Source organism: Bubalus bubalis, chromosome 2 (assembly GCF_019923935.1).
Source record: "Bubalus bubalis isolate 160015118507 breed Murrah chromosome 2, NDDB_SH_1, whole genome shotgun sequence".
Lineage (NCBI taxonomy): Eukaryota > Metazoa > Chordata > Mammalia > Artiodactyla > Bovidae > Bubalus > Bubalus bubalis.
This window is the reverse complement of record NC_059158.1, coordinates 136,470,082-136,497,417: the sequence shown is the minus strand read 5'-3', so window position 1 is coordinate 136,497,417 and position 27,336 is coordinate 136,470,082. Positions and strand designations below refer to the sequence as shown.

Sequence of the window (27,336 nt, the reverse complement as noted above, 5' to 3'; positions counted from 1 at the left end):
AAACACTAAACTCTCCTTATCTCCCTGTCGCTTACATTCTGGCCAAGAACACTTAAGAGCCTTTTCAGCAGGAAGCAGTAGAACATAGCACAGGGAAAGAGCACAGTGGTTACACTACAGGCTTTAGATGGAGAATACTCTAGTTTCTGTCACAGCTCTGTTCTGTGATTTGGGCATGTTACTTAACTTCTCAAACCTCCTTTCCTCAGTAAAGAGAAGTAAAGAAAAATGTCTAGCTCATGGGAATAACAAATTAAACTCTTGTAAAAGTGGTGTTTAAAATAGCACATTGTAATAAGGCTCTAATAAATATAGGCTATTATGATTAATTTATCCATTCTGAGGTTATTATTTTCCTATTGCAAAGAAATTAACCAAGAACAGGTAGGAACCTAAGAGACTTAGTTATGTATTGAGAGCATCTCTTTTATGTGTAACTCTTTTAAGCATTAAGGAATGTCTCTGTCTCAAACAGAACTCTTATACTAGAATGCGATATTCATAAACATGTCTACCTTATTGCTTACTGCTCTACACTTTTAAACTTTTAAAATGCTGCCCTTTCAGTCTTTTATCTATTTTATCAAAATTCTGCTTTTTCAGCTCATATTCATACACATAAATTTAGTCACTTTAATTACTATTCAATTGGTACAGAATCTGCCTGTGATGCACGAGACCCTAGTTCAATTCCTGGGTTGGGAAGATCTGCTGGAGAAGGGATAGGCTACCCACTCCAGTATTCCTGGGCTTCCCTGGTGGCTCAGCTGGTAAAGAATCTGCCGCAATGTGGAAGACCTCAGTTTGATCCAAGGTTGGGAAGATCCCCTGGAGAAGGGAAAGGGTACCCACTCCAGTATTCTGGCCTGGAGAATTCTATGGACAGTCCATGGGGTTGCAAAGAGTCGGACATGACTGAGTGACTTCCATTTCATTTCAACTATATCTTAGGCATTTCAACCAGAAGTGCATTCAATATGATTTTGCACATATGAAGTTCATGAAATACTACTCATTCTTCTTGAGAACACTGTATTATCAACGTACACTAGGCTGACTTACAAGTGTTCTTTCTAGGTTAGAAACAAAAGCTTATAGACTAATATTAAGTAATTTATTCATTCAATCAATATATGAGTGTTTACTTTTTGTCCAAAGTATCTTTTATCTTAAGCACTAGTGATGCTCAGATGAAAGACCCAGTCACTTCCTTTAAGCAACTAAAGGCAAACAAAAAGATAACTAATCCAATTATTAAGATCCCTGAACTCTGTACCATGATGGCAATATCCACATGGTGTCAAGGTAGGGGACTTAATTAAACCTAGTACAGTCAATTAAGTTATTCCAGGGAGACCAATCATTGAGGAATCACAGTAGTAAGCCAAGCAGAGATGCTTACAAAGTAAAAATGCAGAGAAGAATCAAGGAAAACCAGCATAATCTATTATCATGGTTTGTTAAAATTAGAAGGAAGGGGAAGAAATGAATGGTGGAAAATAGAAATGTGATAGTAGGTAGACATGGATCATATTCTGAAAAGCATGATTGAAGGGTAAAAACAAACATATAAACTTTGAACAACATAGCATAATGCAGTATTTTAAAATAAATGAGGAAAACTATACCTAGCACATCACATCAAATCCACGTCCTCGTAGCTACTACTACTTACAATATTGAAAAATGTAAAGAAAAATACTAGAGATCTAATGAAAATGTTAAGTAGCATTAACAATATATGGCAAAAATCACAAAGGGGATATCAGAATTTCCTAAATTTGGAAAACAGCACAGTGATTAACCTCAGACTTGGCGGATTTTATCATTTATTAGGTCTGGGAACTGTGGGCAAGTTACTAACTTTTCTATACCTTACCTTACTTATTACCCATAAAAACAAGAATCATATAATAGCTTCCTCAAATAATTCAATTAGTATTAAAATTTAGTGAAGAAAAATATGTAAAACACTTTGCACATATGAATACCAAAATGATTAAGCTTCCCAGAATTGAACTCTACCACTATCACTCACTAGTTTTAAGACCCTGGGAAATTTTTTAGGGTAACATTCTCTATTTCATAGGACTGTTATGAAGAGTAAATGAACTGAGTATAGAACAGTGCCTACAATACATGTTTGTAAATAAATAAAAGTCCATGTATTAAATAAATACTGGCTATCAATAAAAAGAAAAATCTATGTCAGAGTGTCCAAATAAATCTAGCTTAAGTGCTAAGCATGATCTATGAGGGGAACAGAAACATAGGCAGGGAAAATTATGGAGTTATTTCAACAATTCAGTAAAGAACCAAGGAGGATATGAACTAAAGTTATGACAGAGTGGAGAGAACTGGAAAATACTTAAGACTCAACTGGACTCAACAACTGATTATACAAGTGAAAATAGGAAATGAAAACAGAAACCACAGATAGAGAAAAAACATCAAAGATTTTCAGATTTTATCAAAAGAATAAATTGGAATGACATTTGGGATTCAATAAGAGGTACAAATTTCTTATGGAATAGAAGTTTCAGAAGGAGGTACCTGTAAACATCAAGGTGGAGCAATGTAGCCAACTGGATATGATGAAAAAGTACAAAGAAAGAAGTTTAAAAATAGTTTTGATTTTACCCATTTGGTTTTACTAAGTGCCCATGATGAAGTTCATGTGCCAATCACTGGCATTCTGAGACATTCCTAGAGTTTAACCACACTAACTTCCCTTTTCACGTCTTTAAAAATTTTGTAATCTTGGCTTTTCACTAGAGCCCCTCATCTTGCTAAATATTAAGTAATCATAACATCATGTAACTTTAATTAATGGCCCCCTTATTAACATTTGCCCATAAAGAAGAATCTATTCATGAAAAACCTGCATTTCCTTTCCAATCTATTAGTTCTCTGTCCACAACAAAATGTTCCTATGTAATGCCAGAAGAGATGAGTAAACTGTATTATGCCTGTCTTCCTCCAATCTTTTCTAAACACAAATACTTAAAACATGATTAAAATATACTGAAAGACACAAAAATAAGGCAATCATTTGGAACTGCTTTCTGATTCCAACTATATTTTTTAAAAAAGTACAGAGACTCTTTTGAGGAGAAAGAACTTAAATCTTTCTTACCTGATGCCCCTATATTTGCCTTATCCTCAGGAACCTGATTTTTATCCTTATTTAAATCTTCAACTAAAAGTTTGTCAAAATGCTCAATACATAGTCGGCTGTCAATCTGATATAACAAAGCAGGGCAAAGGTATGTAAATAGATCAGATGAGATTGGAGAGTTGGCACGATGACCATGGTATTTTAATAACTGAGTGACGTTCAAACACTGCAAGAAAATTGATAAAACAAATTAAGAGTACTTTAAGAAGATTAGGCAGAAAAAGTACTGTATAGTAAAATATATTCTAAATATAATTTTAAAACAATCTGCAATATAAATATCTACTACAAAGAATGGTTTTTAATAGGAATTTATGACAGGAAAGAATTCAACCTGATTACCCCAACCTTTTTATGGATTTTAACCATTCTCCACTGCAACATATAAAAGATAATGACTTTCTGCCATTAATAAGAATGATTTAGAACTATATTCCCAAGATCCTGAAGGAGTAAAGAAAAAAAATCACTTCCCTAGTCAAACTGCAATCATCAGTTGCTCAAGATTCTTATTTGGTGAAACTGTTAAATAGACTTAAGAGTACTTTAATAACTTTATATTAAAATATAAAAAGATACAGACATTTTTACTACCTAAGGTACCCCAGAAGAATATCGTATAGTGAAATTCTATCCCAGTGCTAAAACCGCAAGATTAAAAAATGCAGCTTTATCCACTAGAACTTTTTAAGTACAAAGTATAAAAAAACTAAGAAGAAAACAAATAACAAAAAAAATCTGGACCCATCACTATACAAATATCTAAAACTAAGGGAATGGAGTATCTCTTTTCCACATATATGCACTCTGGTTGCATGCTTGCTTACTGTATCTATAATGTAAAAACAAAATCAAAACATACAAACAAATGATTTTTCTCATGTCAAGTCTTTACGTGAGGTACTACTACCCTATCTAATGCATAGACCATTTCCAGAAAACTTGAAAAAATCCCCATTATGCATCAGGCCTATAAGGATACAAAATAATAAGACTGATGATCCAGACCCTGCAAGTAGAATCCAAAGAGTAAACACTAATGTTTAGTTATGATAATGTCTAGTTATTATCAACAAGAGACTCTAGGATATTACCCATAGTAATAAATTAACAATTTCTTTAAAAGTACACGAAGATTTTAAAATTTGCTGAAAACCCAATATCTAGTGATTTGTCTAGTTAAGAAACAAAGATATTTACTTAGATGTAAAACACATTTCAGTAATAAGAGACCAAAACAAAGGTTGAGGTCATCTTCCACAATAGGTGCTGCTACTTTTTATATATCTGAACAATAATAAATTCAACAGCTTTTCCTACACTTTAATGAGAGCTAAATATAAGAATAAGGGTACTGATACACTTTTAATGAAACAAAAATGTTTTTAAGGTGAATAGCTGTTTAAAAATCAAGAAGTAACAAATCAAATGTGAAAGTATTCAAAGGAGAACAAAAATTTAGAATAAGAGAACCATCCCATTGCTATTGGCATTTCTCATTATTATATCTTTTTGCATTCAGTGTTCATCTGTCAAAAGCATGAGAAAAGACTAATCTGAGCATGTAGGTCCTGTGATAGTGACAGAGAAAACAAACCTACCACATGTGCAAAATACCTGACTTTGGAGCTAGATCAGTGACTAGAAATCACTCTGTAGTTAATTCAATAAGTTAATTATTATGAAAGAGAAACTGTCTCAACAAAAAAAAGGACTTCAATTTTCAAGCATCTAGAAATTGGTTAACAGTAACAACACATAAGCTAACTTGGAGAGTCAAAGCAAGTCTTAAGCAAGAGAGTAAAATAAGGAATAAAAGAAATATATTTCCTGACAACCTTTAAACATTTAGAATTGAAGGAACCCAAATGTGAAAACAAACAATGCAAGTAAAAATGCAGCTAAAAATCTTTAATCTGATTTTTATCCCTTAATGTATTTTGTAACTGGAAACAAGTTTAAATACGGTTGTCTATTCCTGTTACTTTTCTTTTTACCTAAGAGTACTTCAGAATCATCTGAGAGTTACAGAGCAACTACCTTATTCTGCTTACCTCATGTTGACGATCATCTTCATTATGATCTTTGTGACTAGCAGCTGAATAAATTGCACTTTTTTTAACATGTGGTGCTTCTCGCTTTCTAGTATGTCGAAGTTCACCTTCAATATCAGGATCAAGATCTTGGTGTCCATGACCAGGATCATGACCATTATGTTCTGGAAGACGTACATGAGAATGACCTGGGTTATGTACACGATCAGGTTTGTGGACCCGATTATGTTCATACTGTTCACCCTGATCATGGTTAGAGGGAAAACCTGGTGTAATAACCCCAGAATTTTCATTACTTTTCTTCTCTTTTCTCTTCCTCTTTCCTTTTGGTAGCTTACTTTCAGATTGCTCCTGTGTTTTATTGGTCTCTGTTGAAGGTTCATGGCTAGGCTCCCCATGCTCACTGTGAGTAATGGAATCATTAGGAAAATGGCGAGTAGTGTTATGATCAAGGTGATGACGCAAACAGTGGTGATGACATAAGCGATGACTGTGGTCATGCATATGTTTATCATCAGATTTTACAGACACTTCAATTGTCTCTTTCTCTGGATCACACTTACGGTTTCTTTTTGCTGATACACTGGTCACAGTTTGATTTTCTGAATTTAAATGATTATGGGAATGCTGGTGGTTATGTGAGTGAAAATGCTTTCCCTCTTGAACTGCCAAAATATCTAAGTGAGAAACATGATCGTGGCCAAGATCCTCATGATTAATCTCAACTACTTTTATCTCTCCAAGGCCCAAGTTTGTTAAAAGTTTCTCCAGACCAAAAAAGGATAATCTTCCATTTTCACCATAACGGTCAAAAAGTTTTTCAATATAATATTTTTTTTCATTTTCAGCATCCAGCACTGAAAATTCGCTTGACTCCGATTCTGTCATTCCACGATGGTGTCTGTGATGCTCTTCAGAACCATGGTCATGTTCTTCATGGCAATGGTTGCAATGATGGAAAATAAATGTCAGCAAACAAATGAGGCAAAATTTTGTGTGCATATGTACCTTCATTTCTATTTTTCCTAAAGGGAAAGAAAAACAAACATTAGTTTATACTTATGCACATTAAAAATAAACACAACTTTTCAGCAGTTGCCAATTTACTAGGTAAATGTTTTACCTCATTTCTTTCATGATTATGAATTATCCTTTCCTAATTCAATCCCCTATAAAAATAGCCCCTTTTAATTTATCAGAATATTGTATAGCCCTTCAAATTAATACAAGTTTTCTTAAAACACACTTGCAAGATTACTGACTCCCTTTTAAGCACAATACTTTATAGTCTATGTACATTTATACAGGAAATGTTGGCTTCCTTCCTATCTGGTCCTTTACAAAAAAGTTTATTGGTTTCTGTTCTTGAGATCCTGACCAGTACAATAATGCAGTAAGATGAAATACAATAAAAAATGTGTAAGAAATGAAATGAAACTGTCATTATTCACAAATGGCAGGACTGGTTATGCAGAAAGTACTAAAGAAACTGTAAGAATTAGTAAGTTAATTTAGTACAATTGCTAGACCTAAGGACAATTAACTGTATTTCTCTACACCAGCAATAATTAGAATATGAAATTAGAAAGTTTATAATTCATAGCAGCAAACAGCTAGAAATAAATCTAACAAAAGATGTGTAAGACTTTTTCATAAAAAAAAAGGATAACATATTACTGAGAGAAGTGAAGGACCTAAATAAATGGATGGCTTTATCATGTTCAAAATTGGATGTTATAGAGATCCAATGTAATGCCCAACTAAAATTCCAAAAGTTATTTTATGAAAATTGATGAGGTATTTTTTAAATTTTTATTTATTTTTTTTGGTTGCCCTAGATCTTCATAGCTATACATGGGCTTTCTCTAGTTGTGGAAAGCCGGGGCTACTCTCTAGTTGTGGTGTGCATGCTTCTCATTGCAGTGGCTACTTGTGTTGCAGAGCACAGGCTTGAGGGCACATGGGCTCAGTAGTTGCAGCCCTTGGGCTCCAGAGCACAGGCTCAATAGTGGTGCCATATGGGCTTAGCGGCTCTGTGGCACGTGGGATCTTCCCAGACCAGTATCGAACCCATATTTCCTGCATTGGCAGGCATATTCTTTACTACTGAGCCACCAGGGAAACACCTTGATGAGGTATTTTTAATGTTTATATGGAAACAGAAAGGGCCAATGAACAAGACACTCGTCTACCAGTTACTAAAGACAGTGTGGATATTTGGTGTAAGAACAAATAAATAATGTAGTATGAAAACAGAAAAATTCTTTTTTCCTTGGAGCTTAGTCAACTAGATATCCATACAGAAGAAGAAAACTTGACTCCTACCTCACACCATATGTAAACATCAATTATAGATGGATTGTAAATGTAAATCTAAAACAGTAAATTGTAGAGTAATAAAAGGGTCCAAAACTGTACTGCCCAATATAGTACGTTAAAAAAATTACTAAGAAGCACCTTGGCCTCAGGCTTAGTTTGCTCTTAAGCAGACAAAACAAGTATTTTAAAATTTGTTTTATATGGTGATATCATTAGTTAACACAATGTAGCTTTTTACAAATATCCATAAATACTTTAAATTGGGTTATCATGTAATTATATTACATACCTTTCAACAAGAACCCATAAGCAGCAAGTTAATTTCACATAGTCCAAAACTTTAGCAGACTCTCATTGAATTGAGTGCTATTCATTATTTTTGGAAGTAGCCACATGCAGCTACTTAAATTTAAACTAACAAGTTAAATACAGGACTTCCTTGATGGTACGTTGGATAAGAATCCGTCTGCCAATGCAAGGGACAAGGGTTCAATCTCTGGTCCAAGAGAATTCCACATGCTGAGGAGAAACTAAGCCCATGCACCACCAACTACTCAGCCCATGTGATCTAGAACCCATGAGTCACAACTACTGAGCCCACATGCTGGAACTACTGAAGCCCATGCTTTTAGAGCCTGTGCTCCACAGGAAGAGAAGCCAAGACAATGAGAAGCCTGTGTATTGCAACTAGAGAGTAGCCCCTGCTCTCTGCTACTACAGAAAAGTCCAAGCACAGCAATTAAGACTCAGTGCAACCAAAAATAAAAATTAATTAACTTTAGATAAACAGCTTCTTGGGAGATCCCTGGCAGCCCAGTGGTTACAATTTGGTGCATTTGCTGCAGTGGCCCATGTACAATCCCTGATTGGGCTATTAAGAACCCATAAATCACATGGCACAGCCCCCCAAAAAATAAATAAAATAAAATCTGCTTCTCAGTCATGAAAGTACATTTTAAATATTCAACACTAGTACATGGCTCATGGCTCTCACACTAAACAGGGTAAACACAGATCATGTCCATCATCACAGGAAGTTCTCCTAGAGAACATATTTCCAGAATATGGAAGTAAGTGAGTCATTCAAGCAATTTTAAAGTTCTCTAGAATAAACAGATCAAAGTCATTTTCATCCTATATTTTATTTAACCCACTATATCTTAAGATATTATCATTTCAACATGCAACCAAAATTAATGAAATTTATAACATTTTTTAATACTATGCCTTTGAAATCTGGCATTTATTTTATACGTCAGATCAGTCGCTCAGTTGTGTCCAACTCTTTGAGACCCGATGAACTGCAGCACACCAGGCCTCCCTGGGTAGCCATCACCAACTCCTGGAGCTTGCTCAAACTCATGTCCATCAAGGCGGTGATGCCATCCAACCATCTCATCCTCTGTCATCACCTTCTCTTCCTGCCTTCAATCTTTCCCAGCCATCAGGTTCTTTTATAATGAGTCAGTTCTTCCCATCAGGGAAGAGAGTATTGGAGTTTCAGATTAAGCATCAGTTCTTCCAATGAATATTCAGGACTGATTTCCTTGAGGACTGACTGGTTTGATCTCCTTGCAGTCCAAGAGACTCTCAAGAGTCATCACCACCACCACAGATGAAAAGCATCAATTCTTCGGCGCTCAGCTTTGTTTATAGTCCAACTCTCACATCCATACACGACTACTGGAAAAACCATAGTTTTAATTAGACAGACCTTTGTCAGCAAAGTAATGTCTCTGCTTTTTATTATGCTGTCTAGGTCGGTCATAGCTTTTCTTCCAAGAAGCAAATGTCTTTTAATTTCATGGCTGAGGTCACCATCTTCAGTGATTTTGGAGCCCAAGAAAATAAAGTCATGGTTTCAATTTTCCCCATCTATTTGCCATGAAGTGATGGGACCTGATGTGACAATCCTAGTTTTCTGAATGTTGAGTTTTAAGCCAACTTTTTCACTCTCCTCTTTCACTTTCATCAAGAGGCTCTTTAGTTCTTCTTCACTTTCTGCCATAACAGTGGTGTCATCTGCATATCTGAGGTTACTGATATTTCTCCCGGCAGTCTTGATTCCAGCTTGTGCTTCATCCACCCCATCATTTCACATGATGTACTCTGCATGTAAGTTAAATAAGCAGGGTGACAATATTGACATACTCCTTTCCATACTCCTTTCCAGATTTGGATCCAGTCTGTTATTCCATGTCCCGTTCTAACTGTTGCTTCTTGATCTTCCTACAGATTTCTCAGGAGGAAGGCAAGGTGGTCTGGTATTTCCATCTCTTGAAGAATGTTCCCGTTTGTTGTGACCCACACAGTCAAAGCCTTTGGCATAGTAAATAAAGCAGAACTAGCTGTTTTTCTGGAACTCTCTTGCTTTTTCAATGATCGAACTGATGTTGGCCATTTGATCTCTGGTTCCTCTGCCTTTTCTAAATCCACCTTAAACATCTGGAAGTTCATGGTTCACATACTGTTGAAGCCTGGGTTAGATAACTTTGAGCATTTCTGTGCTAGCATGTGAGATGACTGCAATTGTGCAGTAGTTTGCACATTCTTCGGCATTGCCTTTCTTTGGGACTGGAAGGAAAACAGACCTTTTCTAGTCCTGTGGCCACTGCTGAGTTTTCCAAATTTGCTGGCATATTGAGTGCAGCACTTTCACAGCATCATCATTTAGAATTTGAAATAGCTCAACTGGATTTCTTTTTTTTTTTTTTAATTTAATTTTATTTTTAAACTTTGCATAATTGTGTTAGTTTTGCCAAATATCAAAATGAATCCGCAACAGGTATACATGTGTTCCCCATCCTGAACCCTCCTCCCTCCTCCCTCCCCATACCATCCCTCTGGGTCGTCCCAGTGCACTAGCCCCAAGCATCCAGTATCGTGCATCGAACCTGGACTGGTAACTCATTTCATACATGATATTTTACATGTTTCAATGCCATTCTCCCAAATATTCCCACCCTCTCCCCCTCCCACAGAGTCCATAAGACTGTTCTATACATCAGTGTCTCTTTTGCTGTCTCGTACACAGGGTTATTGTTACCATCTTTCTAAATTCCATATATATGCGTTAGTATACAGCATTGGTGTTTTTCTTTCTGGCTTACTTCACTCTGTATAATAGGCTCCAGTTTCATCCACCTCATTAGAACTGATTCAAATGTATTCTATTTAATGGCTGAGTAATACTCCATTGTGTATATGTACCACAGCTTTCTTATCCATTCATCTGCTGATGGACATCTAGGTTGCTTCCATGTCCTGGCTATTATAAACAGTGCTGTGATGAACATTGGGGTACACGTATCTCTTTCCCTTCTGGTTTCCTCAGTGTGTATGCCCAGCAGTGGGATTGCTGGATCATAAGGCAGGTCTATTTCCAGTTTTTTAAGGAATCTCCACACTGTTCTCCATAGTGGCTGTACTAGTTTGCATTCCCACCAACAGTGTAAGAGGGTTCCCTTTTCTCCACACCCTCTCCAGCATTTATTACTTGTAGACTTTTGGATCGCAGCCATTCTGACTGGTGTGAAATGGTACCTCATAGTGGTTTTGATTTGCATTTCTCTGATAATGAGTGATGTTGAGCATCTTTTCATGTGTTTGTTAGCCATCTGTATGTCTTCTTTGGAGAAATGTCTATTTAGTTCTTTGGCCCATTTTTTGATTGGGTCATTTATTTTTCTGGAGTTGAGCTGTAGGAGTTGCTTGTATATTTTTGAGATTAGTTGTTTGTCAGTTGCTTCATTTGCTATTATCTTCTCCCATTCTGAAGGCTGTCTTTTCACCTTGCTAATAGTTTCCTTTGATGTGCAGAAGCTTTTAAGGTTAATTAGGTCCCATTTGTTTATTTTTGCTTTTATTTCCAATATTCTGGGAGGTGGGTCATAGAGGATCCTGCTGTGATGTATGTCAGAGAGTGTTTTGCCTATGTTCTCCTCTAGGAGTTTTATAGTTTCTGGTCTTATGTTTAGATCTTTAATCCATTTTGAGTTTATTTTTGTGTATGGTGTTAGAAAGTGTTCCAGCTTCATTCTTTTACAAGTGGTTGACCAGATTTCCCAGCACCACTTGTTAAAGAGATTGTCTTTAATCCATTGTATATTTTTGCCTCCTTTGTCAAAAATAAGGTGTCCATATGTGCGTGGATTTATCTCTGGGCTTTCTATTTTGTCCATTGATCTATGCTCAACTGGATTTCTATCATCTCCACTAGCTTTGTTCATGGTGATGCTTCCTAAGGCCCACTTGACCTCACATTCCAGGATATTTGGCTCTAGGTGAGTGATGACACCACCGTGGTTATGTGGATCATGAAAATTTGTTTTCTGTAGTTCTTCTGTGTATTCATGCCACCTCTGCTTAATATTTTCGGCTTCTGTTAGGTCCATACCATTTCTGTCCTTTCTTGTGTCCATCTTTGCATGAAATGTCCCCTTGGTATCTCTAATTTTCTTGAAGAGATCTCTAGTCTTTCCCATTCTATTGTTTTCCTCTATTTCTTTGCATTGATCACTGAGGAAGGCTTTCCTATCTCTCCTTGCTATTCTTTGGTACTCTGCATCCAAATGGGTATATCTTTCCTTTTCTCCTTTGCCTTTGACTTCTCTTCTTTGCACAGCTGTTTGTAAGGCCTCCTCAGACAACCATTTGCCATTTTCCATTTCTTTTTCTTGGAGATGGCCTTGATCACTGCCTCCTGTACAATGTCATGAACCTACATCCATAGTTCTTCACATACTCTATCAGATATCATCCCTTGAATCTATTTGTCATTTCCACTGTATAATCAAGGGATCTGATTTCTAGCCTTATATGAATGGTCTAGTGGTTTTCTCTACTTTCTGCAATGTAAATCAAAATTTGACAATAAGGAGTTCATGGTCTGAGCCAAAGTCAGTTCCTGGTCTTGTTTTTGATGACTGTATAGAACTTCTCCATCTTTGGCTGCAAAGAACAGAATTAACCTGATTTGGGTACTGAGCATCTGGTGATGTCCATGTGTACAGTTGTCTCGTGTTGTCGGCAGAGGGTTTGCTATGACCAGTGCATTTTCTTGGCAAAACTCTGTTAGCCTTTGCCCTGCTTCATTTTGTGCTCCAAGGCCAAATTTGCCTGTTACTCCAGCCATCTTTTGACTTTCTACTTTTGCATTCCAGTCCCCTATAATGAAAAGGACATCTTTTTTGTGTGTTAGTTCTAGAAGGGCTTGTAGGTCTTCATAGGACTGTTTAATTTCAGCTTCTTTAGCATTACTGGTCGGGGCATAGACTTGGATTACTGTGATAATGAATGGTTCATCTTGGAAACAAACAGAGATCCTCTGTTGGTTTTGAAACTGCACTCAGGAACTGCATTTTGGATTCTTTTGTTGACTATGACAATTCCATTTCTCCTAAGAGATTCTTGCCCACAATAGTAGATATAACAGTTATCTGAGTTAAATTCACCCATTCCAGTCCATTTTAGTTCAGATTCCTAAAATGTTGATATTCACCCTTGCCATCTTCTGTTTGACCACTTCCAATTTACCTTGATACATGGACCTAACATTCCAGGTTCCAATGCAATAATGTCCTTTACCTCATTGGACTTTACCTCCATCACTAGTCACATCCACAACAGGGCATTGTTTTTGCTTTGGCTCTGTCTCTTCATTCTTTCTGGAGTTAGTTTTCCACTCTTCTCCAGTAGCATATCGGGCACCTACTGACCTGGGGAGTTCATCTTATACTTGGACTTCCCTGGTGGCTCAGATGGTAAGGCGTCTGCCTACAGTGTGGGAGATCTTATACTTACAGAACTTTAAAAAAAATGTATCTATTTTTAATTAAGGATAATTGTTTTACAATATTGTGTTAGTTTTGGCCATACAACAACATGCCTAAGCCATAAGTATACATATGTCCCCTCCCTCTTGAACCTCCCTCCCACTTCCCATTGCTCTAGGTTGTCACACAGCCCCAGTCTGAGTTCCCTGTGTCATACAGCAAATCCCCGGTCTGAGTTCCCTGTGTCATACAGCAAATTGCCATACGGTAGGGTACAGGTTTCCACGGTACTCTCTCAATTTGTCCCACCCTCTTCTTCCCAGCATGGTGTCTACAAGTCTGTGCTCTATGTCTGCGTCTTCACTCAGTCAGTTCAGTCGCTCAGTCGTGTCCGACTCTTTGCGACCCCATGAATCACAGCACACCAGGCCTCCCTGTCCATCACCAATTCCCGGAGTTCACTCAGACTCACATCCATCGAGTCAGTGATGCCATCCAGCCATCTCATCCTCTGTCGTCCCCTTTTCCTCCTGCCCCCAATCCCTCCCAGAATCAAAGCCTTTTCCAATGAGTCAACTCTTCACATGAGGTGGCCAAAGTACTGGAGTTTCAACTTTAGCATCATTCCTTTCAAAGAAATCCCAGGGCTGATCTCCTTCAGAATGGACTGGTTGGATCTCCTTGCAGTCCAAGGGACTCTCAAGAGTCTTCTCCAACACCACAGTTCAAAAGCATCAATTCTTCGGCGCCGAGCCTTCTTCACAGTCCAACTCTCACATCCCTACATGATCACTGGAAAAACCATAGCCTTGACTAGACGTACCTTTGTTGGCAAAGTAATGTGTCTGCTTTTCAATATGCTATCTAGGTTGGTCATAACTTTTCTTCCAAGGAGTAAACGTCTTTTATTTTCATGGCTGCAATCACTATCTGCAGTGATTTTGGAGCCCAGAAAACTACAGTTTTCACTGTTTCCTCATCTATTTCCCATGAAGTGATGGGCCCAGATGCCATGATCTTCGTTTTCTCAATGCTGAGCTTTAAGCCAACTTTTTCACTCTCCTCTTTCACTTTCATCAAGAGGCTCTTTAGTTCTTCTTCACTTTCTGCCATAACGGTGGTGTTATCTGCATATCTGAGGTTATTGATATTTCTCCCGGCAATCTTGATTCCAGCTTGTGCTTCCTCCACCCCAGCGTTTCTCATGATGTACTCTGCATATAAGTTAAATAAGCAGGGTGACAATATACAGCCTTGACATACTCCTTTTCCTATTTGGAACCAGTCTGTTGTTCCATGTCCAGTTCTAACTGTTGCTACCTGACCTGCATATAGGTTTCTCAAGAGGCAGGTCAGGTGGTCTGGTATTTCCACCTCTTTCAGAATTTTCCAGGTTTATTGTGATCCACACAGTCAAAGGCTTTGGCATAGTCAATAAAGCAGAAATAAGATGTTTTTCTGGAACTCTCTTGCTTTTTCCATGATCCAGCGGATGTTGGCCATTTGATCTCTCGTTCCTCTGCCTTTTCTAAAACCAGCTTGAACATCAGGAAGTTCACGGTTCATGTATTGCTGAAGCCTGGCTTGGAGAACTTTGAGCATTACTTTACTAGCATGTGAGATGAGTGCAATTGTGCGGTAGTTTGAGCATTCTTTGGCATTGCCTTTCTTTGGGATTGGAATGAAAACTGACCTTTTCCAGTCCTCTGGCCACTGCTGAGTTTTCCAAATTTGCTGGCATATTGAGTGCAGCACTCTCACAGCATCATCTTTCAGGATTGGAGAAAGCTCAACTGGAATTCCATCACCTCCACTAGCTTTGTTCGTAGTGATGCTTTCTAAGGCCCACTTGACTTCACATTCCAGGATGTCTGGCTCTAGGTGAATGATCATAGCATCATGATTATTTTGGTCCTGAAGATCTTTTTTGTACAGTTCTGCGTATTCTTGCCACCTCATCTTAATATCTTCTGCTTCTTTTAGGTCCATACCATTTCTGTCCTTTATTGAGCCCACCTTTGCATTAAATGGTCCCTTGGTATCTCTAATTTTCTTGAAGAGATCTCTAGTCTTCCCCATTCTGTTGTTTTCCTCTATTCCTTTGCATTGATTGCTGAGGAAGGCTTTCTTATCTCTTCTTGCTATTCTTTGGAACTCTGCATTCAGATGTTTATATCTTTCCTTTTCTCCTTTGCTTTTCGCTTCTCTTCTTTTCACAGCTATTTGTAAGGCCTCCCCAGACAGCCATTTTGCTTTTTTGCATTTCTTTTCCATGGGGATGGTCTTGATCCCTGCTCCTGTACAATGTCATGAACCTCCGTCCATAGTTCATCAGGCACTCTATCAGTTCTAGTCCCTTAAATCTATTTCGCACTTCCACTGTATAATCATAAGGGATTTGATTAGGTCATACCTGAATGGTCTAGTGGTTTTCCCCACTTTCTTAAATTTAAGTCTGATTTTGGCAATAAGGAGTTCATGATCTGAGCCACAGTCAGCTCTGGATCTTGTTCTTGTTGACTGCATAGAGCTTCTCCATCTTTGGCTGCAAAGAATATAATCAATCTGATCTCGGTGTTGACCATCTGGTGATGTTCATGTGTAGAGTCTGTGTTGTTAGAAGAGGGTGTTTGCTATGACCAGTGCATTTTCTTGGCAAAACTCTATTAGTCTTTGCCCTGCTTCATTCCGTATTCCAAGCCCAAATTTGCCTGTTACTCCAGGTGTTTCTTGACTTCTTACTTTTGCATTCCAGTCCCCTATAATGAAAAGGACATCTTTTTTTGAGTGTTAGTTTTAAAAGTTCTTGTAGGTCTTCATAGAACCGTTCAGCTTCAGCTTCTTCAGCGTTACTGGTTGGGGCATAGACTTGGATTGCTGTGATACTGAATGGTTTGCCTTGGAAATGGACAGAGATCATTCTGTCGTTTTTGAGATTGCATCCAAGTACTGCAGTTCAGACTCTTTTGTTGACCATGATGGCTACTCCATTTCTTCTAAGGGATTCCTGCCCACAGTAGTAGATATAATGGTCATCTGAGTTAAATTCACCCATTCCAGTCCATTTTAGTTCGCTGATTCCTAGAATGTCGATGTTCACTCTTGTCATCTCCTGTTTGACCACTTCCAATTTGCCTTGATTCATGGACCTGACATTCCAGGTTCCTATGCAATATTGCTCTTTACAGCATTGGACCTTGCTTTATCACCAGTCACATCCACAACTGGGTATTGTTTTTGCTTTGGCTCCATCCCTTCATTCTTTCTGGAGTTATTTCTCCACTGATCTCCAGTAGCATATTGAGCACCTACTGACCTGGGGAGTTCCTCTTTCAGTACCCTATTATTTTGCCTTTTCATACTGTTCATGGGGTTCTCAACGCAAGAATAGTGAAATGGTTTACCATTCCCTTCTCCAGTGGACCACAATGTGTCAGACCTCTCCCCCATGTCCACCTGTCTTGGGTGGCCCCATAGGGCATGGCTTAGTTTCATTGAGTTAGACAAGGCTGTGGTCCTAGTGTGATTAGATTGACTAGTTTTCTGTGTGTATGGTTTCAGTGAGTCTGCCCTCTGATGCCCTCTTGCAACACCTACTGTCTTACTTGGGTTTCTCTTACCTTGGGCGTGGGGTATCTCTTCAAGGCTGTTCCAGCAAAGCGCAGCCGCTGCTCCTTACCTTGGACAAGGGGTATCTCCTCACCACCGCCCCTCTCGACCTTGAATGTGGAATAGCTCCTCTAGGCCCTCCTGTGCCTGCGCAGCCACTGCTCCTTGGATGTGGGGTTGCTCCTCCCAGCCGCCGCCCCTGTCCTCAGGCATGGGGCAACTCCTCCCAGCTGCCGCCCCTGTCCTCGGGCAGGGGTAGCTCCTCTCGGCTGCTCCTGTGCTCTGCAGCCTGGCACTCTTGGCCACCCCCCCTGACCTCAGACGTGGCATAGCTCCTCCCGGCCGCCGCCCTTGACCTCGGACGTTGGGTAGCTCCTCTCGGCCGCTGCCCCTCGGGCATGGGGTCCTCCCGGCTTCTGCCCGACCTCGGACATGGGGTAGCTCAGACCATTGGTCTATAGTTCTGTTTTTATGCCAGTACCATACTGTCTTGATGACTGTAGCTTTATAGTATAGTCTGAAGTCAGGACAGTTGATTCTTCCAGCTCCATTCTTCTTTCTCAAGATTGCCTTGGCCATTCGGGGTCTTTTGTATTTCCATTCAAATTGTGAAATTTTTTGTTCTAGTTCTGTGAAAAATGCCATTGGTAATTTGACAGGGATTGTACTGAATCTGTAGATTGCATTTAGCAGTACAGTCATTTTCACAATATTGATTCTTCCAACCCAGGAACATGGAATATCTCTCCATCTGTTTATATCATCTTTGATTTCCAGCATCGGTGTCATAGTTTTCTATATACAGCTTTTTTGTTTCCTTAGGTAGGTTTATTCCTACATGTTTTATTCTTTTTATTGCAATGGTAAATGGGATTGATTTGTTAATCTCTGATTTTTTCATTGTTAGTGTATAGGAATCCAAGTGATTTCTGTGTATTGATTTTGTATCCTGTGATTTTACTAAATTCACTGATTAGCTCTAGTTAATTTTCGGATATACTATCTTTAGGGTTTTCTTTGTATAGTATCATGTCATCTGCAGTGAGAATTTTACTTCTTTTCCAATCTGGACTCCTTTTCTTTTTCTACTCTGCCATAGCTAGGACTTCCAAATATATACTGAATAATACTGGCAAGAGTGGGCACTCTTGTCTTGTTCCTGATCTTAGAGGGAATGCTTTCAGTTTTTCACCATTGAGAATAATGTTTGCTGTGGGTTTTATCATATATGGCCTTTACTATTTTGAGTTAGGTTCCTTCTATGCCCATTTTTTGAAGTTGTTTTTTTTTTTTTTTTTTTTTTTTAATAAATGGGTGCTGAATTTGGTCAAAGGCTTTTGACATCTATTATCATATGGTTTTTATCTTTCAATTTGTTAGTATGGTGTATCACATTGATTGATTTGCATATATTGAAGAATCTTTGCATCCCTGGTATGACCCAACTTGATCATGGTATATGATCTTTTTAATGGGTTGCTGAATTCTGTTTGCTAGAATTTTGTTGAGGATTTTTGCATCTATGTTCACCAGTGATACTGGCCTGCAATTTTCTTTTTTTGTGATAGCTTTATCTGTTTTTGGTATCAGAGTGATGGTGGCCCCATAGAATGAGTTTTGAAATGTTCCTTCTTCTTTGATTTTCTGAAATATTCAGAAGTATAGGCATTAGGTCTTCTCTACATGTGTGACAGCATTCACCTGTGAAGCAGTCTGACCCTGAGCTTTTGTTTTGGGGGAGATTTTTGATCACAGTTTAGATTTCAGTTCTTGTGATTCGGTTGTTCTTAATTTCTTTCTCCTTGGTTCAGTCTTGGAAGGATGAACTTTTCTGAGGATCTGTCTATTTCTTCCAATTTGTCCATTTATTGGCATATAGTTGCTCATAATGGTCTCTTATGATCCTTTGTATTTCTGTGTTGTCCGCTGTAATCTCTCTCCTTTTTCATTTCTAATTTTGTTGATGTGATCCTTCTCCCCCTTTTGCTTGATGAGTCTGGCTAATGGTTTTTCAATTTTATCTTCTCAAAGAACCAGCTTTTAGTTTTATTAATTTTTATTACTGTTTCCTTAATTTCTTTTTCATTTATTTTGGCCCTGATCTTTATGATTTCTTTCTACTAACTTTGGAGTTTTTCTGTTCTTTTTTAGGTTGTTCTAGGTATAAAGTGGAGAAGGCAATGGCAACCCACTCTAGTACTCTTACCTGGAAAATCCCATGGATGGAGGAGCCTGGTAGGCTGCAGTCCATTGGGTCACCAAGAATCAGAAATGACTGAGCGACTTCTCTTTCACTTTTCACTTTTATGCATTGGAGAAGGAAATGGCAACCCAATCCTGTGTTCTTGCCTGGAGAATCCCAGGGACGGGGGAGCTGGGTGGGCTGCCATCTATGGGGTCGCACAGAGTTGGACACAACTGAAGCAACTTAGCTGCAGCAGGGATAAAGTTAGGTTCTCTATTCAATGTTTTTGCTGTTTCTGGAGGTAGGATTGCATTGCTATCAACTTACCTCTTAGAAGTGCTTTTGTGACAGTGCATAGATTTTGGGTCATGTTTTCATTGTCATTTGTTTCTAGGAATTTTTTGATTTCCCTTTTTATTTCTTCAGTAATGTGTTCATTATTTAGAAACATATTGTTAAATTTTCATGTTTGTATTTTTTTTAGAGTTTATTCCCCTGTAATTGATATATAGTCTCTTAGTGTAGCTGCCAGAAAAGATGCTTGGTATGATTTCAATTTTCTTAAATTTACTTAGGCTTGATTTGTGTCCAAAGACATCTTAATTCAGACTAGTCACATTTCAAATGCTCAGTGGCCACATGTGGCTACTAATTACTGTACTGGAAAATATAGACCTAGAAGATTTATTTGGGAAACTAATTTCATGACTTTCAAGACAGGACATAACATGCATTATAAAGGAAAGACTGATAAAATATACTACATTAAAATAAAGAAATTAATATTCATCAAGAGAATAAACAAAGGCAACAACAGATTGGCAGAAGAGTACGGCAACGTTAATAGTCAAGAATATATAAGGAATTGCTACAAGTCAATATGAAAATTATGAGACAACTCAACGGAAAAATAGGTATTGAACAGGTATTTTATAAGAGGTTAGCCAAATTACTAAGAAGCATATGAAAAGATTCTCAACCTTAATAGAGAATTATAAATTAAAATCACAAGTAGATACTACTACATACCCACCAGAATGAATAAAACATAAAAGATGTAGGCAAGAATATGGAGTCAACTAGAACTTGCATACACTACTGGTGGGACTGTAGATTGGTAACCTTTGAAAAGCTGTTTGGCAGGATCTACCAGAAGATGAACATAAGCATATCCTTTCACATGGCAATACTTCTCTTGGATGTATGCAGAAATGCAGGTACAGGAACACCAAAAGAAATGAAGGAACATAAAAATTCACACAATCATTATTCATCATAGCTCAAAACAAGCAAAAGGCCAAATGTCCATCAACAGTAGAATGTTAATAAACACATAAATGAATAAAACAGAACAATTTTACAATGGAATACTACACAGGAATGAAAATAAAATTAAAGCTTCACACATTAACATAAATGAATCTCACAAATTGAGACTAAGCAAAAGGTAACTGTATATTTTATCAATCTTTCCTTTATAATGCATATTATATCCTGTCTTGAAGGTCTTGAAGCTAAGTCTCCCAAATAAACCTTTTAGATCTATACTTTCCAGCACAGTAGCCAGTAGCCACATGTGGTTACTGAGCACTTAAAATGTGACTAGCCTGAACATCACTTTGCTGACAAAGGTCCATATAGTCAAAGTTATGGTTTTTCCAGTAGTCATGAACAGATGTGAGAGATGGACCATAGAGATGGCTAAGCACCGAAGAATTGATACTTTAGCACTGTGGTGCTGCAGAAGACTCCTGAGAGTCCCTAAAGACTGCAAGGAGATCAAACCAGTCAATCCTAAAGGAATTCAACTGTGAATATTCATTAAAAGGACTGTTGCTGAAGCCCCAATACTTTGGCCACCTGATGCAAAGAGCCAACTCACTGGAAAGGACCCTGATGCTGGAAAAGATTGGGGGCAGGAGGAGAAGGGGACAAGAGAGAATGAGATGGTTAGATGGCATCATCAACTCAATGAACATGAGTTTGAGCAAACTCCAGGAGATAGTGAAAGACAGGATGGCATGGTGTGTCACAGTCCATGGGGTTGCAGAGTTGGAAACAACTTAGTGACTGAACAACAACAAAAAAAGATAACAAACACTAAATAAAACACTGACTTTTAAATAAATACAAGTCTATTTATAATTTAAAATGGGCAAAACTAAACCAAGATGCCTTAATAGTTATTTTCTGAAGGGAAGGTAGGGGGTAATAATTGGGATTGGGAATTGTAATAATGTTCTCTTTCTTCAGTAATGGTAATGTTTGCTGCTGCTGCTAAGTCACTTTAGTCGTGTCCGACTTTGTGTGACCCCATAGATGGCAGCCCACCAGGCTCCACCATCCCTGGGATTCTCCAGGCAAGAACACTGGAGTGGGTATGGTAATGTTTACTTTGTGATAATTCACTGTACTTATCATACTGTTTATTTTTCTGTATACATATAGTATTTCAATAAAAAGTTTTTAAATATCATATTTTATCCAGTGAAAACCAATTAGAAAACACAATGATAAACAAAAATTACTAGGTTCCTAGACAGAAACAGAGTAAGACCATTAAAAGGAGAAGTGTATAAGATACTGTTGAAGGACAGTAAAGAAGAATTGCAAAAACTGTACAAAGACCACTTACATGAATGGAATAAACACCTTAAGATATATAGTCTAATTCAATGTCAATCAAAATCCTGCAGCTGTCAACTTTTCGTGAGACTGCATAAGCTCATCCAAAAATTCATGGAAGAGCAAAACCGAAGGGCAATCAACAAAGTTCAGAAAATTAAGAAGATGACAAAGACTTCTTTTTAGAAAGTTACAATAACTAAAATAACACAGATAGACCAAAGAACAGAGTCCAGAAAGAGAATCAGTAACAATGATTTTGTATATGATATAAAGAAGAACATAAGACATTAAGAGGCAAAAATTAATACCTGAAAATACCAGATGTTAATCAAAAATCTGATGTAAAGAAACAGAAACTACCTTACACTGCTGCCTCAATCCATCCTAACTTGAGAAATATCCTAAGTTGAAAATACATTTAATATACATTATCTATTGAACATCATAGCTAGCCCAACCTACGTTAAATGTGTTCAGACCACTTACCATTAATTAGCCTACAGTTGGGGGAAATCATCTAACACAAAGCCTGTTTCATAATAATCTGGGCAAATAATCTTGGGCAAAGACAAAAATCTGAAATTCAAATATTGAATGCATACTTCTTTTTCACCACTGTAAATTTAAAATACCCTAAGTCAGAGGTCACCTGTATGGTATGTACTTTTTTAAAGTTTGATACCTAACCACCATCAGTGATTAATCAACATATATTGGAGGAGCAGCAGAAGCCATATCATGATTACCTGAGAATTTCTTAGAAATGTAAATTCTTTCACCCCACCCAGACCTACTAAATCTGGAACTCAGATTAGGCTCAGCAGTGTCAACCAGTCTTCCTAGTTGAGTCTGTTGCTAGCTAAAGTTTGAGACACTACCTATACAAGTAAATTATCAAACACTCCCATTTATGTCAAATGATACTCAATTAAATTGAGTATTACCTGAATAAATTAGGTTTAATTATCATATGTGGCTTATGGGAGTTAAGAATTTTGAAAAATAGTCTATAAAATATATTTAATCCCAAAGCTACATTAAGTTGGAGATTTTGGTTTTTAATCCAAACACTTCAGTTTCTTATATAATAGTCTCAAGGATAAAGTCACCATTTAAAACATATCAATTTTATAGAATAATGAAAATGAAAGAGCATAGATAATTAAGACAATTGCTATTAATAGCAGAAAGAGGACATTACACACCCTACAATTACCTTGGTTTTCCACTAGAAGATGCTAGTGAAAGGCGATATTCAGAATGAATGTTGCTCTGTTCATCTGACATGTAACTGTCTTGCTGTTTCTTCAGTGCATATTATCCCACTGTCAAATGAATAAGTACCAGTGGTGAAAATAAAACATACATACATATTGATCAGGCAACAGCAAATGAATGACTCCATGCAACACAAAAAATGTCAGTGATCTATATGAGCTTTAAATTGTCATTTTTAAACACTTTTTAAATGTATTCAATTTGTTTACTGAAAAGATTCTGATATCTTGAGTCCCCTAATCATAATCATTTACATTCAAGAAAGCATCACAGGAAGGCAAATAAATACATGAATGACATTATACAGGTAATATTTAAATCTGTGCTAAGTATTCTTAAAAGTAAATCATACATTAACTTTGCAACTTTAGAACAGCTATAGCAGATATGTGCCTAAGAATCACTTGGATGAAGTATGCATTTGTCAGCACAGACTAAGCAGCTATTGCAAAGAAGCCTTTCTCAAAGGGTAGTGGCTTAAGAAACAAGCAAGTTTATTTCTCTTAATACCCGTCCAAGATGACTGCTCCAGGTTTGTGAGTCCCAGTCAGTCAGAGACACATCCATCTTACATGAGGGCTATTCTTGTCAGTGGTAAAACAATGGAAATCCAGGTTCGGAAATTTCTGAAGCAGCAAATAAAGTAGATATTGCTTTCATCACTTCTCAGAGTTCATTGGCAAGAACACAGCCACATCGGCTCAATCAATCAAATAAATAAGGAGACTGGAAAATACAGTCTCACCTACAACTTACAGTTTCCCAAGCATTCTATGGAATCCTTTTCTTAAGGATCCTTTTCTATCCATAGCAAAAAGAAGATTTTCGTGGTAGAGGCAGGAACGGTGGAAATGTTGCCCAAGTCCATTTACCACTCAATCCTAAATACTGGCCTTTACAGGACTCAGTTTTGCCCTAGACAAAATCTTCTGCTGTCACTTACGTTTCACAGTTTTTAAAGTTTTGGGAATTAAGAGTATTAGTTTTATAACTGATTTGGTTTTCAATTCAGCAAATATACATTAAGTTATTCACTCAAGACTTCTGGGTACTACAGACAGCTATGCATAATCCTACTGCACAAGAAAAGAATGGTTTCTGGAAAATAACTCGTAGTTGCCACCACACATTTAATTTCATCTTTTGTTACTGATTTCCAATTTACTATCACAGCGAAAGGTTTAAGTATTCTCTCATTGTGTCATTTCTACATGAAGGGTCAGTTTAATTCATAGTTAAGTACTTTAGTCATTGTGCTGTGTACACTATTTCTGATGTAAATACATTACATTTGATACAAAGAAAAAATGAAACCCACATTTTTTATAAAATTCACTAATATTTTAACACTAACATCAGACCTAAATATTCAGTGAGGCTAGTGGTTATTTTTTGGTGTGGAAAGTGATGAGAGGAACCAGCCAGGAGTTCTGTGCTGCAGTTTGTGTTCTATCTTTACCCATGGGTGCTGGTTACCCAGATGTGTTCACTTCATAAACTTGTCAAGGTTTACACTTAACAGCTACCCACTCCTGGAGAGTGGGGTATTCTGGCCTGGAGAATTCCATGGACTGTATAGTCCATGGGGTCCCAGAGTCAGTCACGACTGAGTGACTTTCACTTTCACTTCACTTTCACACTTAACATCTGGGTGCTTTTCTAGAGGTGTTCTGTATTTCAGACAAAACACAACTTTTAATCCATTAAGAATACATATTTCAACTTTCAATTAGTAAAATCAGTAATGTGCAGTTTCTAGAAACACACCCATACTTAACCATACCCAAAGATAAATTTACATTTTCTAAAATAATTTAAGGCTCACAAGAACTTGAACTTGTGAAAATAGTTCAGTTTACCCATGTACTCTTTACCCAATTTTCCCCAATGAAAACATTTTACATAAGCACAGTACACTTTCAAAATCAGGAAACTGACATTGATATAATACTGTTAACTAAATTAGAGATCTTATTCTAATTTTACCAGTTTTTGCATGCATTCCTAAAAATACCATAACAGAAAATCCATTTTTTAACCAGAGAAAAAAAATCATTTGTAACCAAGAATCTTGCTTAACAAAATATATGATTATACCTAAGGAAAAGGTTAACTAGAACTTTAAAAGGAAGTAATCAGGATTGATAATCTCCATAGTAAGTTCTTCCATAAAGATTTACAAAAATTTTTAATTACAGGCTTTCAATTGTAGTTTTCCTACATAAAATGGCAAAAAAAATTTTCAATTTTCAAGTAAGTAAAACACTTTCATCAAGAACATATCTAAAGTACACTAATCTGTCTATAGGTATTTTGCCTCAAGAAAGATAATGATCTTTATTTCATACAAATGAAAATAGGGTTGTAGAAAGTTTAAGATGAAAAGATTCTGAAGTATAATCAACTAAACACTTTTTTTTTTTAATACATGGATATCCAAGACCCAGAGGTATACATATGATTAAAGTGATATTTCAAGTTTATGGCAGTCCCGACTTGAAAGTCAGGGGCTCTTTCTGCTACACCAGCGTATTTGTGTATCTTAAAAACCAGAACACTGTCGGATAACTACTAATGCAATCCATCTAAAATATACTACCAAAACATTTTAAAGGGAAAAGAAATGGTCTCTAATATTTACAGTTAGTTTAAAAAAAAGTTTATATCACTATGAGTATGCGTGCTAAGTGTCTGACCCTGCAACCCCGTGGACTGTAGCCTGCCAGGCTCCTCTGTCCATGGGATTCTCCAGGCAAGAATACTAGAGTGGGTTGCCATTTCCTCCTCCAGCGGATCTTCCTGACCCAGGGATTGAATCCACATCTCCTTTGCAGGAGGATTCTTTACCACTGAGACACGGAGGAAGCCCTAATATCACTATATTACTTAACAAAATGATTGACTGATGTAAGAAAAATAATTCCCAATATGTGGTTCCTGTTACTAGAGAGGCCAAATAAGTATATCCTGTGTATAATTTATTCATTTGTTTAAGAACAAAGCAAACAACTTCTACTCAAGGGGATTTTTTTTTTTTAAAGGAAAATGTAGGCCAAATGAAAGAACCAGAAGTTAATGTCTGTCTCAGGTTCTTGACTCTCACACATACAAATACATATATATACAAACTAACAATCAGAGAAAAAATATTATAAGTCACTTAGCAATGTTGTAAAACTAGCTATTTCAATGTTCCAGATTGATATTTTAAAGGTCAATATGGTGGAAACCAAGAGAGAAATCACTAAAACCCTCAACCTGGATTATAGAAATATATCATGTATTAAGTAAACTTAACATGAAAATCTATTCAATAATATACATGGCACCCTAATTTCAAAGAAGACTTCATTTTTTGGGATAGGTTTCACTATTATGGCAGAAATTTATTTATATCTTGAATCACATAAATATAATACAACTGATATATTACTAAATTACTTTAGCAAAATTTATCCATGTAGTCAGACATCAATTTAGTTTCCCTCTACGATTCAATAGCAGTACACACAAAATGCATAAGAAGCAATGAGACTAGAGGCAAAGATCTCAGAAACCTGGTCTTGCCACTTACTAGCTATAAGATTGGAGAAGGCAACGGCACCCCACTCCAGTACTCTTGCCTGGAAAATCCCATGGACGGAGGAGCCTGGTAGGCTGTAGTCCATGCGGTCGCAAAGAGTAGGACACGACTGAGCAACTTCACTTTCACTTTTCACTTTCATGCATTGGAGAAGGAAATGGCAACCCACTCCGGTGTTCTTGCCTGGAGAATCCCAGGGATGGCGGAGCCTGGTGGGCTGCCGTCTATGGGGTCGCACAGAGTCGGACATGACTGAAGCAACTTAGCAGCAGAAGCAGTTATAAGATGCTAGGCAAATTACTTAGCCTCTTTATTACACCAGCTATAAAGTGGGGGTTTTAATTCCTGTTCTATTTCACAGTAATTATGAAGACCAAGTAAAATAATGTGTATCCTTTTTTTGTAATGATAAAAGTTTTAAATGTTTTTCCATTTTATTGTAAATGTTTAAATGTTATTTAAGTGCAAGTTATTAATAGTAATATAACTTGGATCTTCCTGGATCCAAGTTTACTTGGTAAACTCCAGGAGTTGGGGATGGACAGGGAGGCCTGGCGTGCTACAGTCCATGAGGTCACAAAGAGTCGAACACCACTGAGCGACTGAACTGAACTGAAGTTGGATCCATTTTAAATTCCATTTCTGATATAACCACCCAATGTAATGTACATAGAATAGAATCAGGAGTCAGAAACCTTCATCTCTAGTTCATTGTCACCGTCTAGTTC

The 27,336-nt window shown here is 37.3% G+C and overlaps 1 protein-coding gene across 6 annotated transcripts in view; it reads right to left on the bottom strand.

Moving 5' to 3' along the window:
- The window catches only part of SLC39A10 (solute carrier family 39 member 10), a 159,311-nt gene that overhangs the window by 33,348 nt on the left and 98,627 nt on the right, over positions 1 to 27,336 (bottom strand). For 4 of the 6 annotated variants that reach the window (XM_045164340.1, XM_045164341.1, XM_006078128.4 and 1 more), the window contains 3 exons: positions 22,964 to 23,072; positions 5,233 to 6,257; positions 3,137 to 3,344 (listed from right to left, as the gene is read on the bottom strand). In XM_045164340.1, coding sequence (XP_045020275.1) covers positions 3,137 to 3,344; positions 5,233 to 6,246 — 1,222 coding nt within the window. In that variant the 5' untranslated portion in view covers positions 6,247 to 6,257; positions 22,964 to 23,072. Of the gene's footprint in view, positions 1 to 3,136; positions 3,345 to 5,232; positions 6,258 to 22,963; positions 23,073 to 23,535; positions 23,652 to 27,336 lie in introns of all 6 variants that reach the window. The other 2 variants (XM_025277857.3, XM_006078130.4) reach the window with 2 other exon arrangements.